Source organism: Schistocerca piceifrons, chromosome 6 (assembly GCF_021461385.2).
Source record: "Schistocerca piceifrons isolate TAMUIC-IGC-003096 chromosome 6, iqSchPice1.1, whole genome shotgun sequence".
Taxonomy (NCBI): domain Eukaryota; kingdom Metazoa; phylum Arthropoda; class Insecta; order Orthoptera; family Acrididae; genus Schistocerca; species Schistocerca piceifrons.
The window spans coordinates 593,951,309-593,967,134 of record NC_060143.1 but is presented as its reverse complement, the minus strand read 5'-3'; the positions used below and the strand labels follow the sequence as shown (position 1 = coordinate 593,967,134).

The window sequence follows — 15,826 nt, the reverse complement described above, 5'->3', positions numbered from 1 at the left end:
CTATTGGGGATGGAAGAAGGAATAAATGACAGAAAACCTCCGAGAACCTTCTTGTGATTGAACCTCGGACCTTTGTTCTTTCATTGATTGTTGTCAAATAAACTACTTTAAATGAGAGAGGCTGAACCTTGATCTAATTTTAGTGTATTGTCATCAATAATTATTGAAATAAGCTATTCATGTTAAATGTATCATACTATTGCAGCCCTCTGGCCTATTTAGACCCTGTAAGTTGCAACATGACATATATGTTTGTGTTGCTGTTTAAAGACGCCCTGAATGAATATGCCTATGCTGCTGAACTTGCCGGTCTGCGATGGGAGTTATCAAACACTAAATATGGAATGATAGTGAGTATATGGCTATATTCTGAACATTATGATAACAGTTTAGAGTGAGTCTACATACATTTTCAATTAAGTGACTGTTTCAATAAACTGGGAGTGATATGTAGAATCTGAAATTATTGTTGTGTGTATTGCATTATTTTTACAACTTCTAGTCTTTATATGTAACACTTTTTTCCCTTACAGCTTGGTATTGGCGGATACAATAACAAGCAGCATGTTCTGTTGGATAAAATAGTGGAGAAGCTAACCAATTTCAAAATAGACCCAAAAAGATTTGATATTTTAAAGGAGCATGTAGGTTTGTTTTCACTTTACCTAAATATAAGTTATATTAGCTGTATAACATTTTGAATGTCTTCATTACATGAAAACAAAATTACATGCATGATGTGTCTTTATTATTTTATTATGTGAAAACAAAATCACATATCACATGTATGATGTGCCCCTTCCACACACACACACACACACACACACACACACACACACACACACAGAGAGAGAGAGAGAGAGAGAGAGAGAGAGAGAGAGAGAGAGAGAGATCTGAAAAATTCAACTTTACAATATTTTGACCTATCTGTCATTTTTGTCATCTTCAAGGTCTTCAAGGAATGTATTAAACTTGAAACATCTCAGTATACCTTCGTTAATGGAATGTGAGCTCCATATGAATGCTATAGATGATGAGAGATATTTTATGTTGTGCAGTTTTGACTCTGTGCAACTGGAATTATAAGGAGAAAAGAATGTATAATCATAGCTGTTAATCAGGCACACCTTTTTGTTAATTCTTTAAGAGTTCTTTCAGTTGTACATCAAAATTTCTTTGTAAGCACTAACTTAATGCAAACAAAATTCAGAGAACAGAGGTTTTGTAGTCCAGATTTGTGATTCTGGCTTCATCAACGAATATAAACCATTTGAAATGAGATCCATAGTATATGAATAGGTCTTATACCTGTTCTCTGTGGCATGGGTAAGATGCACAGCATATTTCTGTAAGTTTGTATTCGGAGGGAACAGGAGCCATATAGGTCTGACCATACTGATGTTGGATTTTTGGGAATTTCATTTATTGCGTCAGACATACACCAGTAAGATATATTTGCAGGTCCCAACACCAGTCCCTTGTCTAACCAAACTCAGTGCTATTTCTCTAAGGGTTTTGCTGTTAAGGTGATATTACAACCAAAGGAACTAAGCTAACATCTTCAAATTTTGTAGTCCTTTCGTTGTCAGTGGCTATAATATTAATGTACGTTGATAAATATTATTTAGGGCTGTCTAATTGCTATTCAGTAAAACACAGTGTTTGTGCTAGATGCATTTCATCTTGATTTTTCTTGAGGCATTGTCAGTGGCATGGAATATGTACATGTTCTTGTTTATACTGGTTAGTTTACGTTTAGGCCATTGTTTATTGAGGTTATAAACAGTTCTGGAACTTTTTGCTTTTCTGTGATGATATAATAATTCTAGGTGTAGGTTCAGGGATGCTGACCTAAAAGTGTTCTTTTTCCTTTCTATAGCTGTTCTTCATATGCTTTCTGCCATTTTCACAGGACTAGGAATTGAACACTGGTTTCGATCTTGTGTTTGGACAGTGTTGTTAACTGTTCAGTGCTTTTTCACACACACACACACACACACACACACACACACACACACACACCGGACCTCGATAGCTGAGTGGTCAGTGCACAGAATGTTATGCAAAGGGGCCCCGGTTTGATTCCCGGCTAGGTCAGAGATTTGCTGCACTCAGGGACTGGGTGTTGTGTTGTGATTGTTGTGATCATCATCTCATCCCCATCGACACGCAAGTTGCTGAAGTGGCATTAGCTAGAAAGACTTCCACCAGGTGACCAGTCTACCTGTCTACCCAATGGGAGGCCCTAGCCACAAGACATGTCATTTCATTTCTTGTGCCCCCCCCCCCCCTCGCCCCACGCGCACACTCACACATTGCTGGCATCTCAGAAAACAGTTTTCCTGCGTTTTGGATGTATTTGTATCAAATATGTGTATTTTGTAACACATCCTACATGTCCAGAATGCAGCAAAGCTCTGAAGCCTCAAACCCACTGCATATCCTCCAAACTAACTTCAGCCAGCCAACAATCAAGAGGGAAAAATTTTAGGGATCATGAATACAGAAAATTGAATGTCAATGTTGTGATGCAGATTCCATAGACATAATATGCAGAAATTTTAAAAGATGTTGCAAAGAACACATTAGTTGTTGGAAGTATGAAACAAAGCATTTCATATTTGCAGAACACACACAACACGAGAGCCACCATCCTACAAACATGAATCAAGATATGAAAATAATTAGAATAAACAACAACAACAACAAACATCTTACACAAATGCAGGAAAACTACCGTATCCATAAAGCCACTGCTGACTATTAACATGTGATAAATGATCGGACTTATATCGGTATAGATACTCTACTAAACTTAATAAAAGAAATGATAAGATAGAAAATCAGTTTGTACATGCAGCTATATTAAAACAAATTCATATCAGCACCCACGAAATCTGTAAATAGAACTTAAAATCATTACTAAATCGCAGAAAAGCAAAAAGTGCCAGAACTATTTATAACCTCAGCCTACAACATCGTAAATGTAAACGAAATAATATAAACAAAAATATGCACATATTCCAAGCCACTGAAGATATCTTGCAAACAATAGAGGCGAAACATATGTGTGCGCAAAATTCATGTTGTATTCGGTTGTGATTAGACAGGGTGAAGTAATAATTATCAGCATGCCATAAAACTAAATTAAAATTCTCCTTGGCAAATAAACACAGTGCGACCTTCGAGAGGTGATGTTTGATATTCTTAGTCTCTTTATAATTTGAATAGCAATAATTCTGAGAAATCTTTCAGCACATGATCAAGTTATCAAAATCGTTGTTATGATGTACCTCTTGTGTTACAACCCATTCAACACATATGCTTCATGATTATCACAACTCTCCTTTGGAACATGATGTAGACTGTGGCATAATAAACTGTGGAGGTTGACATTGTCTTGTAATTTTTTCTGCAGAAATTAATTCATATCAATGACAACTTGTTTTATTATTGCTTTTTCAAATACATGTAATAATTTATTTAAAGGAAAATATAATTTGCACCTTTTTCAGTATGTTCGTGGATTGAAGAATTTTGAAGCTGAGCAACCATACCAGCATGCTGTGTACTATTCTGCAGTCCTTCTTGCAGAGCAGGCGTGGACTAAAGAGGAACTTCTAGCTGCTACTCATGGTGCGCATCATCCCCTGCATAACGAATATCATTTAATGTTTTCAGTGTCAAGCCTAGTTCTTTGTACTTGGCTATAAAAATTGTGTGATTTTTGCAGTAATCAGACAAACTGCTAATGTTTCATTGTTAGTAGAGATGACAAACTATCCACCATTTTAACACTGCTTTTTATACTTATACACTTCAGTAAAAGAATTAGGTTTAGGTAGGTAGTGAAAGAATTAGGTTTTTTTAAGAGTAGCACATAATTCACGACTGTTTTGAAAATTTAGAAGAAATGCTTTGGAAAAAGACACAGCAAAATATTTTAAAATTTGTTTTGGTATTCTTCAGTCTTACAATGTGATTCATAAAAGTTCTCGCATGTAAGTGTATGTATCATGTTTTCTTGGCGCGATTGATGAACAGCGTACTCTTCGGGTGTTCAGTCGAGCTGTTTCTATTTTTGTGTCCCATATATCAGTGACCTACCCAGTCATCTTATTTGAATGCTGTGAGTTGTGTTGCGTGTACTTGCTACCTGGACTCTAATCCAGTTGGAGTACAGACAGCAGCTACACATAGCACAGCTTGTAACACTCGAAGATGATGACTGAATCAGATGTTGAAATATGAATCATAAAAAGGGAAACAGCTCAATTAAACACATGGAAGTACTGTTGTGACTTGGCAAGACAGCCAAGTCACAATGAGAGGAAGCCGAAAGGCACGCGCTTAAGCTCATGCAGGCTGGCGCCAGGTCTGGAACAGTTAAGGGAATTAATAGTAGCAAATAAAGTACGTAGTTGATATAATACTTAACTTTAATCCACAATTGTAGAACATATCTCTTGACGATACATGTTATAACCGCAATATAAAATAATATCCAATGGTATGGCGCCTGGCTAGGTCGTAGCAATTGACGTAGCTGAAGGCTATGCTAACTATCGTCTCGGCAAATGAGAGCGTAGTTGTCAGTGTAGCATCGCTAGAAAAAGTCAGCTGTACAACTGGGGCGAGTGCTAGTAAGTCTCTCTAGACCTGCCATGTGGTGGCGCTCGGTCTGCAATCACTGACAGTGGCGACATGCGGGTCCGACGTATACTAACGGACCGCGGCCGATTTAAAGGCTACCACCTAGCAAGTGTGGTGTCTGGCGGTGACACCACATTCCTCCCCCGCAAATCGGCGTACGGTTGTGTTATAAGGCTTCCGCCCGCCGTGGGGAGGACCCCATGTTGACGTATGCGACGAGGGGGGGAGCCTAACAACAGGCGAGGCTGTGCCACCCGCACCCTGCCATTCAGTCGGAGGGGAGCTAGGAAACGCCTGAAAACCTAGTCCAGGGTGCATGCCAACATGCGGTGTATGCGCCCTTAGAGAGACTGGAGGGGCCGAAGGGTCAACCTCCATCGCGTCGGGGTACCCGACGGGTGAAGACGACATCTGGTCCAGAGGGGGCAAGAGTTCCATGTCGGAGGACAGCTTGTCATGGGAAGCGAACGGCGGCGCGCGACCCAGAGAGGCGCTTGGCGGCTGCAGCGACGCGTCCACCGCGGGCGTCGCCGGCGGAAGAACAGGCGGCGGCGCATCGCCATGGGGCAAAATGGAAGGAAGCGTCGGTAACACCTGGGGATGAGGCGAGCCAGTAGATGGGTCCCCAGGGCGCTGACCGGACGGCACCATCGCTGAAAGCAGACGGGGAGCGGCAGAACCCGTGCGATGACAGAGGTGCAGCTGATTGAGATGCCGACGCACCTCACCAGAGGCCCCCAAAACCAGATACATAGCGCGGCCGAGGCAGCGAAGAATACGCCCTGCGAGCCAACGTCGTGAACCTCGATAGTTGCGGTAGTAGACAACGTCGCCTGGGGCAAAAGCAGGTGTCGGCCGCTGCACAGGAACCTGATGCGGCGGATGTAGCAAAGACATCAAGGTTCGATGAGGGCGACCGTGGAGCAACTCAGCCAGCGAGCGACCATCTCGGGGCTGAGAGCGATACGAGGACAAAAAGAGCAATAACGCGTCCTCCCGAGAATGAGACTCTTTTAGCTTCAACATCTGTGACTTGAAAGTCCTGACTAATCGTTCAGCGGCACCGTTTGACTGTGGCGAAAACGGCGCGGACGTCAGATGTTGAATACCATTGGCCTTGCAGAATGACTGAAATTCTGCGGACATGAATTGTGGGCCATTGTCGGAAACAATAGTCTGTGGAAGACCTTCAATGCAAAAGATAGTGGATAACGCTTGGATGGTGGCAGATGACGTTGTGGAAGACATCCGGACAACAAAAGGAAAATTACTGAATGAATCTACCACAACCAACCATCGAGCATTCCAGAATGGACCAGCAAAATCGATGTGTAAGTGTTGCCAAGGGGTAGTGGCTTACGGCCATGCAAAGAATTGCCGCGGTGGTGCGGATTGTTCGGCACAGGCCATGCAAGAAGAGCACATATTCGTAATCGCAGCATCGATTCCGAACCAAGTACAGTGCTGACGAGCAAGTTGTTTCGTTCTCACTATACCCCAATGTCCTTGGTGGAGAAGCCGTAAGACAGAGGACTGTAACGAACCTGGGACCACGACCCTGGACTGATCATTATCAGAACGCAACAGCAAAACACCATGTCGAACAAAGTCTCTCCTTGTGAGTAAAAAAGCGGCGAACCAACGGATCCTCGATCCGTGTCTTTGACAAGGGCCATTTCGTAGCAACAAAACGCAAAACGGTAGCAAGGACAGGGTCAACAGCTGTGGCTGTAGCTACACGACGAAAATCAATCGGAAACGATTCTACCACGTCATTGGTTTCCGAATCAATGTACATGCAAGCAAGTTCGGAAGAATCGAATGCTATATCCTCAGCAACAGGCAAACGGGACAACGCATCGGCGTTTCCATGCTTAGCAGTGGACCGATACAATATATCGTAGCGGTACTGCGAGAGGAAAATAGACCAGCAAATGAATTTCTGCACTGTACGTGGAGGTGCAGGCTTGTTTGGATGAAAAAGCGATGTCAAAGACTTGTGGTCTGTGATGATGGTAAAGTGACGACCATACAAGAAATCATGAAACTTAGTAACACCAAATATGAGAGCCAAAGCTTCTTTCTCGATCTGTGAATAATTTCTTTGCGCAGACGAAAGCAATTTGGACGCAAAGGCAATAGGGCGATCATGCGATCTATCTTTGTGCGCAAGCACAGCACCGATCCCGAAATCTGATACATCTACCATCAACAAAAGGGGTTTCTGGGGATCGAATGGCGTAAGGCAAGTATTAGAAAGCAACACCGATTTCAACTGGCGAAAGGCGCGTTCACATTCCGTCGTCCAGACAAACGGAACACCTTTACGGCGTAAGTGATGAAGCGGAGCTGAAATGGAAGAGGCGTGTGGGATATATTTATTGTAATAATTAATTTTTCCCAGCACACTCTGTAGCTGCTTCAAATTCTGCGGCGAAGGCAAGTCTTGTATGGCACGGAGGTGCTCTGGACTAGGATGTATGCCCTGGGCATTGAGTACATGGCCCAGATAGGGTAAGTCCCGAGCAAAAAACACACATTTGTCCTTCCGCAAGCGAAGACCATGTTGTCGCAAGACCTGAAATAATGTTCTGAGATTGGCTAAATGTTCTTCTTCTGTCTTGCCGGAGATCACAATATCGTCCAGATAGTTAGCTGCAGTAGGGACCGACGCACAAACAGTTTGTAAATATTGCTGAAACAATGTAGGGGCGGATGCACACCCGAATGGCAATCTTTTGAATCAGTACAAACCAAGATTCGTGTTAACCACCAAGACGCGCTGGGATTCGTCGTCCACTGGTATTTGCAAGTACGCATCTGCGAGGTCCAACTTCGAAAAATATTTACCCGGGCACAGTTTGTCAGAAAGATCTTCCGGGCGGGGTAAAGGATGAGTTGCAATCACCAGTTGTGGATTCACCGTAGCCTTGAAGTCCACACAAAGTCTCAATTTTCCGGAAGGTTTTGGCAAAATTACTAAGGGTGATGCCCAGAGAGAAGCCTGCACACGTTCAATCACACCTTGTGATTCCAAATCATTTAATGTTCTTGCGACCTCATCACGCAATGCTTGAGGAACATTGCGCACTCTGAAAAATTTCGGTTGCGCGTTTACTTTCAGTTCCAAATGTGCTTCATAGTTCTTAGCGCAACCAAGGCCCGGTGCAAAAATGTCTGCAAATTCTTCACATAGACGAGAAACACTGGCTGAAGGCCCAGATTGGTTCACTGATAGGACCTGATTTACTATAGACAAGTTAAACAACTGAAATAAATCTAAACCAAACAAGTTCACTGCAGAAGAAGAACGAAGAACGTGAAATGACACAAGTTTTGTTTGTCCCTTGTATGTTGCAAGAAGGCTGCACTGTCCTAACACAGGGATCGTGTGACCGGAATATGTAGTTAGCTTAACATTTGCGGCACGCAACGGAGGTGTGCCCAGTTGTTTGTACGTGTCTTTATTGATCAATGAAACTGCAGCTCCGGTATCGAGCTGGCCATAAATGTCCAAATCTACAAAAAGTTTATTGTCCTGCTGACGACAAGAGCGACTGTCTCGTGCAACGGGAACAGACACTGGTACAGAATCACTTGCGACTTGACGTGATTTCCGTCGATTTTGACGCACACAATTTGTGGGACGAACACAGCCACTGTTAGAGAGAGTGGCACTGGGCAGAGTGGAATTAACTACATGAATGCCCATGGGCGAAGAAGGTTCACGAGCCTGAGTATTCTTGGTTCGACTCCGATTCCGGCGCGAAGCAAAGGGCCTGGGATGGTTGTGTGTGTTCGATCGGAGCTTTTTGTGGCAAACACTCTGAACATGTCTTTTTTATTACAGAAAAAGCAAATAGCTTGGCGTGACGGGCAGTTCTCACGCGAATGTCTAGTAGCACACCGCGGGCATGATTTCACTGCATTTGCGTGCTTGCGCGGCACACTTAGTGGAGAGCTTGGCGGCAGCTGCGCGGATGGGCGCGAGGGCTGTTTACTGTTCCGTGCAGCTCCCGTGCAGCTCGCCCGGCGGGCCGGTTAATGTGACACACGGCTGGCGAAGTTTCAAACGATTCCTGATCAAAGTCTGTTCCCTTATACGAACATCAGAAACGTTCTGTGCAATTGCATCACGTACCATAGTATCTGAATAAGGGAGTCCACATTCACACTCAAAAGCACAATCCCGAGTAAGGCCTTGCAAGGTTGCAACCCACTCCCGATTAGTTTGACCGGCTGTACGTTTTGTACGAAAGAACGTATACCTTTTTGCAACTACATTGACTGATTCCTTGAAATATGCATCTAATGCAGACAAAATGTCTTCATAGGACAGAGTTGCTACATCGCGTCGGGGAAATAATTTCACTATCACACGGTACGTGTGCACCCCGACGGATGCTAACAAAAAAGGCTGCCGCTCGTTACCTTGAATTCTGTAGGCGGTGAGATGGAATCCAAATTGGCGTGACCACTCCGTCCAGCTTTCCAGTGCCGCATCAAAATGACGAAAAGGTGGCTGCGGTAGCGGTGGAGCGGCGGCTGCCGCATCGTTTTGCATTGCACGTTGACCCTGGACGAGCTGTCCAAGGGCATCCCATCCTCGTCGCCAAAAATGTTGTGACTTGGCAAGACAGCCAAGTCACAATGAGAGGAAGCCGAAAGTCACGCACTTAAGCTCACGCAGGCTGGCGCGAGGTCTGGAACAGTTAAGGGAATTAATAGTAGCAAATAAAGTACGTAGTTGATATAATACTTAACTTTAATCCACAATTGTAGAACATCTCTCTTGACGATACATGTTATAACCGCAATATAAAATAATATCCAATGCTATGGCGCCTTGCTGGGTCGTAGCAATTGACGTAGCTGAAGGCTATGCTAACTATCGTCTCGGCAAATGAGAGCGTAGTTGTCAGTGTAGCATCGCTAGCAAAGTCGGCTGTACAACTGGGGCGAGTGCTAGTAAGTCTCTCTAGACCTGCCGCGTGGTGGCGCTCGGTCTGCAATCACTGACAGTGGCGACACGCGGGTCCGACTTATACTAACGGACCGTGGCCGATTTAAAGGCTACCACCTAGCAAGTGTGGTGTCTGGCGGTGACACCACAAGTACAACATTAATCCTAAGAATATCTTTCCTATACAGTAGATTTTAGAAAAGGTGGCATAAATGAAACTTAGAACTGTCAACAAGATACTAACTTGCAAACCAGAACTACAAAAATTACACTTGGACAGAAGGCAATTAAAGTTACCGTCCAGCCATTGAGATTTAGATTTACTGTGATTCCCTGTATTGCATAAGGTGAATGCTGGAATGGTTCCCTTAAAAAGGTACAGCCGATTTCCTTCCTCAACTTGAGCTTTGTGCTTTCTCTTATGGCCTCATCGTCAGCAGTATATTGAACTCCATTCTTCCTTGAAAAGAGGTGTGCATTACACACAGATGTTAACATTATATGGATCACTCCAACTTCTGGTAACTGCAGAAGATTTCTTGGACTAATAAAATCAACTGCAAAAAAGTAGTATGCCTAAAGACGCAGAACCAGCATTATATTCCTGGTCGGATTGTACGGATGAAACAAGTCTCTGTCTGCTGTCTGAATACATTAGAAGGAAACAGGAAATCTTCAGCTAACGCTAGATCAGAAAAGTGGATATCAACTCTCACACATTCTACCCAGAGAACATCGTGTCTCATTTGCAAACACAATGTAACTGAGAAAACTCTCTTTCACAAACATGTGTACTGTAGCTCATAATCTAGTGTCTATATTGCAGGCTCCAGAGGATGTATGTTCTTGCTTTCTTCTCATCTTTGAACTGACTTTCTCATCCGTTTATAGGGAGACCTACAGCTCTGCAATTTTCGAAATGGAAATCAGTACCAGAGGTGAAAGAAAAAGTAAGTGATGGAAAAAAATCCCACAACTGACTGGAGATTGAACCTCATGACTTTGGATTTCTAGTGTGACACTCAGTTAGCTACTGAACCAAACCAGCAAGTGAAGGTGGAACCAAGGGAGAGGAATCGAAGCACCAAAGCAAATGACAAGTATATGTGTACACTTATCTGCAAGAGATAGTTAGCACAATTCTGGCCTTATGACAAGGACAGTTGCCCTGATGGAAGATGCCATCATTGTTGGGGAAGTTCTCAAATGTGAAGGGATACAGATGGTCTGGTAAATACCATGGTGTCTTCGATTACTACCACATATTCCGAGAAGCCCAGGTAAATGCCTCCATAGCATAATGCTGCACCCACCGACCTGTGTTGTTGGTGCAGTGCATGTTTCGAACAGCTGTTTGCCTTAATGATGGCATATCTGGACACAACCATCAACCTATTATAAATAGAAATAAGATTCATCCATCCAGGTGACTAGTTTCCGTCGATCCACAGTCCATTCCCCGTGATACCAAGTCTGCTGCAGTCATAATTTACGATGTCATTGGGTCGACATGGGAACACACGGGGGCTGTCTGTGGCGATCCCTGTGTTTGCCAGTGTGTACTGAATGGTGTGATTCAAAGTACTTGTGACTGCACCAACATTGCAGTATGTCAATTTCTGATTTACAGCCTTGGGGGAGGGGGGAGTGGGGGTAAATCTCTGATTCCGCATCCTATGATGTGACACTGATGTCCACACCTTGTCGCATACTCGTCCTTCACTTTCCATAGGTGCTTCGTCACAGTGGCATGTCAACAGCGGACCAGCTTCGCGGTACCCAAAATGATTGTTCCCAGGTGCTGGGTCATAGCAACCAGCCCTTTTATGCTAGTGTATTTCCTCATTTGCAGGTCATATCATCACCAGAGTGATTTCCCAATTGTCTCTGCTCCTTACTGCGTCGCATACCCTTAGTGCTATCAAGTGGCATTCAGTCTCGCAGTGGGCAGTGGTTATAATGTTACAGCTCATCTGTGTACATTGCATAGAATAGACTAGTGTGGAGAACTGCACCAAATCAGTTTTCAGACTAAAACAAACAATAACACAGCTCAAAAACAACAACAACTACTACTACCACTATTACTACTACAGGGTGCAGCAGTCAAACCTGCATTTATTATTAGTGCGTGGAAGGTTGGAAGTAGTGGGGGGGGGGGGTTGAGTAACCAAGGTCACCACTGTGTTCCCCAACACAAAGCATTTCAGTAGTGACTGATGACCTCAGATGTTAAGTCCCATAGTGCTCAGAGCCATTTGAACAATTTCAGTAGCCATGGAGCAGTGGACTAAACAACGATGGTAGTATGCAGCGAAAGTGTTCTACCGAAGCGGTAGCTACGTAGCCGCTCAGCATTGTTCCCGGGTGCATTTTCAAATTAATCCAGTTAACTCAATAAAAACTTGGGTCGAAAATTTTGCAGATGTCTGTGAAACAACAAAGAAAAGAGATGGCAGAGCGAAGACAGTAGACAGTGCGTACTCCCGAGAATGTGGAAGCTGTAAGAATTGCTGTGGGAAGAAGCTCCCATAGATCAGTGTATAGACAGTGTGTTGCGCTTGAAATTTCTGACAGGACTGTCCAAAGGATTTTGAGGTTAGATTTACATCATCACCCATACAAAATCCAAGTGGTTAATGCTTTGAATAACAACAACTTCATGGTCTGACAGCATTTCTGTGAAAGTCTTTTGCAAATGATTGAAGAAAACGAGGAGCTTGTTTGCAACCTCTGGATGAGTGATCAGGCAAATTTTCATCTCTAGTGGATATGTGAGCAATCAGGACTTTAGATATTGGAATCATCAGAACCCTCAGCAACTCTTTGAAAAACTTCTCCACTCAAACAAGGTAACAGTTTGCTGTGCAATCTCCTCATCAGGAATAATAGGCCCTTATTTTTTTGAGGGCTAAAGAGGGCAATCTGTTACCGTGAATGCTGAGTGCTATTCAACAATGTTAAGGACATTCTTCATACCTCAGCTTCGTCATTATGCAGTGAATGACGAAACATTATTTCAACAAGATGGAGCAACAAGTCACACAGCCCGTGTGAGCATTAATGTTCCCACTGAAGTTTTCCCTAACTGGGTGATTTCCAAGAATGGAGCAATTGTTTGGCCACCCGTTCACCCGGCCTTACAGCTTTTGATTTTTTCTCACCTTAAGAGCAAAGTGTACGAAGAAAGTTCTCATAATGTTGGTGATCTCAAAGCGAGAATTTGGCTGGAAATCGAGGGAATTCCCAGGGTGTGCTCCATCATGTAATGGGCAGCTTCATAAATCTCCTGCGAGAATGCCGTGATCGAGAAGGACTTCGTCTTTCTGGTGTTATTTTCAAACAGTGAAAAAAATGTGTTGATTTTTCGTATATGCTTTTTAACGTAAAATAAGATTGTATGAATAAAATTTTGATATCTCCATCCATGTTCATTTTAAACTCATTTAAAAAATGCAGGTTTGACTGCCGCACCCTGTACATATTCCCCAGATGAATGTTGATCTGGTGTATGTGTGAATAGCAGCCACACTTCAGTGGGTGATGACCAACTATGCGACACAGTAAGAATCCTTTGCGGTATGTATTCTCAACTGCTGTGGCATGGTTATTCACACTCTGCAATATTCAGCCTCCTGAAACCTGATGACAAAGCAATCCTCCCAGCTGATAGTCTAGGATACTAAAGAACTGCTCTCTTCCATTCCATCACAAAATGGAACAATTTGCTGCAGTGAGACTGAAATCTCCAAAAACTGACTGGAAGATGACCAAAGAACACTCTCACACTCCCTCTCTCTCCACACACACACACACACACACACACACACACACACACACACACACACTCTGCAAAAAAAAAAAATAGTGAAGCACGTAGTAGGAAAAGAAAAAATGAAACTGGTCTGTTGAGAGGGTATGTGACGCTATTCAGTAATTACAAAATAGAATCAAATTCCCCCAGGGGGTCCACAACTCTTTTGTGGATACGTGCATAGCGAGCACCGGACCCCGAGCTAATGTGGCCCTCCTTCCTTTCCGGGCTGCATACCTTCCTTTTCCGCACCCTTCCCTATCCCCCATCTTCGCCCCCCCCCTCCCCTCCTCCCCCTCCCCCCCCCCCCCCCCCACACACACACACACACACCTCTGGCTCTTTCCTTCCCATTCTCCCCCTCTGGGAGTACGGTTTGTGCCTACATCCGGAGACGGACGCTCGTAAATGTAACTCATTCTTCGTCTTCTCTGCATGCGTGTCTTCATCCTTCTTTTGTCCTTCTCTTTTCCTTACCTCTTCTCTTTACCCTTTTCTCCGCTGCGGCGTTTGAAACCTCTCTTCTTTCCTTTCCTTTTCTATATTTTTCCCTTTCTCTTTCTTCCTCCCTGTGTGTGTCTGAAGGCCGACCCACGCATTTTCATGCGTAGCCGGTGACGGGGTAACGCGTAATTCCCCGCCCCAGGTAGACAGGTAGGACACGTACGTACCCCCTGGTAACGGCCAGGCCCAGGGAGGGGTGATTACCCGAGCTGATACCTTCCGAAAGTGCCGATTGGTCCCTCCGTCCATTTCTCGGGAGGTGTGACCTGAGGTGTGAACAATCACCTAAGGCGGGACTGCCCTCAGAGAGGGCCCCCACAAGGGAGGAGCGCGCCATCGGAGACGCTGCTAATCATGGGGGATTGTTCCGCAATGGTTTCCTCATCTTCCATTATGTCTGCTCACAAGCGTAAGTTCACTGAGTCCCACCCACAGACAGTTCTTCCATCGTTGCCACAGTTCCTTGTTGTTTCTCAGTCTGACAAAGGTCACGACTTCTCTACGGTCAACCCTTTCATTATTCAGAAAGGTGTTTTAAAGACGAAAAGCTCATTCAGGAAATAAGAGTGAAGGAAAAGGTGTCGCCCTTTGCTGCTTGAAAATTATTCGCAAGTCGAAAGCCCACTATGCCTCAGACAGGAAAATACAGCACTGTCCTTGCCTCTCCTCGGCCAACAAAGGAGGCGGCCACGCAGACTTGTGATCTCACCTTTAGTGACACGGTCGTCACATCGGCCAGCGCAAAGATCGCTTGTTCAACCTTCCCACTTTCGCCTGCTCAATCTATGGCTCACGCTTCATCGGGTTCTGCTAAATCTCGATCCCAAAAGTCAGACACCCGGACATCAAAAAAGAGCATACTCGTGAAGATTTTTTACGTACCCCCAAACTTCACAACCATCGGTTCCTCCTTCATCTAAACATCATGTTTCCAAGAAGGCTAATAAGAAACCCAGTTCCTCTCCTTCTCCGCCACGGCGTGTCTCATCTACAGCACCATCTGGCGGTAACCGCCCTCGGCCGTCTCTGTGTCGCCGAGACGCCCTGCTGGCAGCCGATCAACTGGCCGATCGCTGGTGGCAGGAGCTGCTCCTGAACAACCTATGGATCAGGATCTTTTGCCTTCGGCTGAGTGCCGTTCCACGCTGTCGGTCGCAAGCTCTGAGCAGTCATTGAGTTGACGGCAATCTTGGTCACATTCTTCCATTTTCTGTCCACCCTATGTCCATTATCCATTGGAATATCTGCAGCATTCGAGCCAATTGGGATGAATTGACGATCCTCCTACGATCCTACTCGCCGGTCATCTTCTGTCTTCAGGAAACAAAGCTGCGTCCCCACGACCGCTTTGTCTTCCCCCATTTTCAGTCAGTCTGATTTGAGCTGGGACTTCTTTACTAGCTCATTTAACACCTTCACTCCTTCCTCAGAAGTTTGAAGTCGGATTCGACGGTTATCAGGTGCGCCTAGTTTCTCCCCAGTCTCTGGGCTCACTGTCGTGAGGTTCAATCCTGTCTCCGGCCATTCTGATTTAGGTTTTCCGTGATTTCCCTACATCCTTTCAGGCAAATGCCGGGATGGTTCCTTTGAAAGGGCATGGCCGATTCCCTTCCCCGTCCTTCCCTAACCCGAGCTTGCGCTCCGTCTCTAATGGCCTCGTTGTCGACGGGACGTTAAACACTAATCTCCTCCTCCTCCTCCACTGTCGTGCATGATACATTAGTGGACCCCGTCGCAATTTCTAACTCATTGGGTCAACACTTTGCTGAGATTTCGAGCTCTTCAAATTACCCGCCAGCGTTTCTCCTGAAGAAACGTGCAGCGGAAGCGCGACCTCTTGCTTTCTCCTCTCAAAATTGCGAAAGCTGCAATACTGTTTTCTCCATGCGGGA

The 15,826-nt window shown here is 44.6% G+C and overlaps 1 protein-coding gene across 1 annotated transcript in view; it reads left to right on the top strand.

Moving 5' to 3' along the window:
* LOC124802438 (insulin-degrading enzyme) overlaps window positions 1-15,826 on the top strand; it is a 202,126-nt gene that overhangs the window by 125,861 nt on the left and 60,439 nt on the right. Inside the window, 3 exon segments of the mRNA XM_047263222.1 lie at window positions 206-350; window positions 534-644; window positions 3,516-3,636. Of these exon segments, the coding sequence (XP_047119178.1) occupies window positions 206-350; window positions 534-644; window positions 3,516-3,636 (377 nt within the window).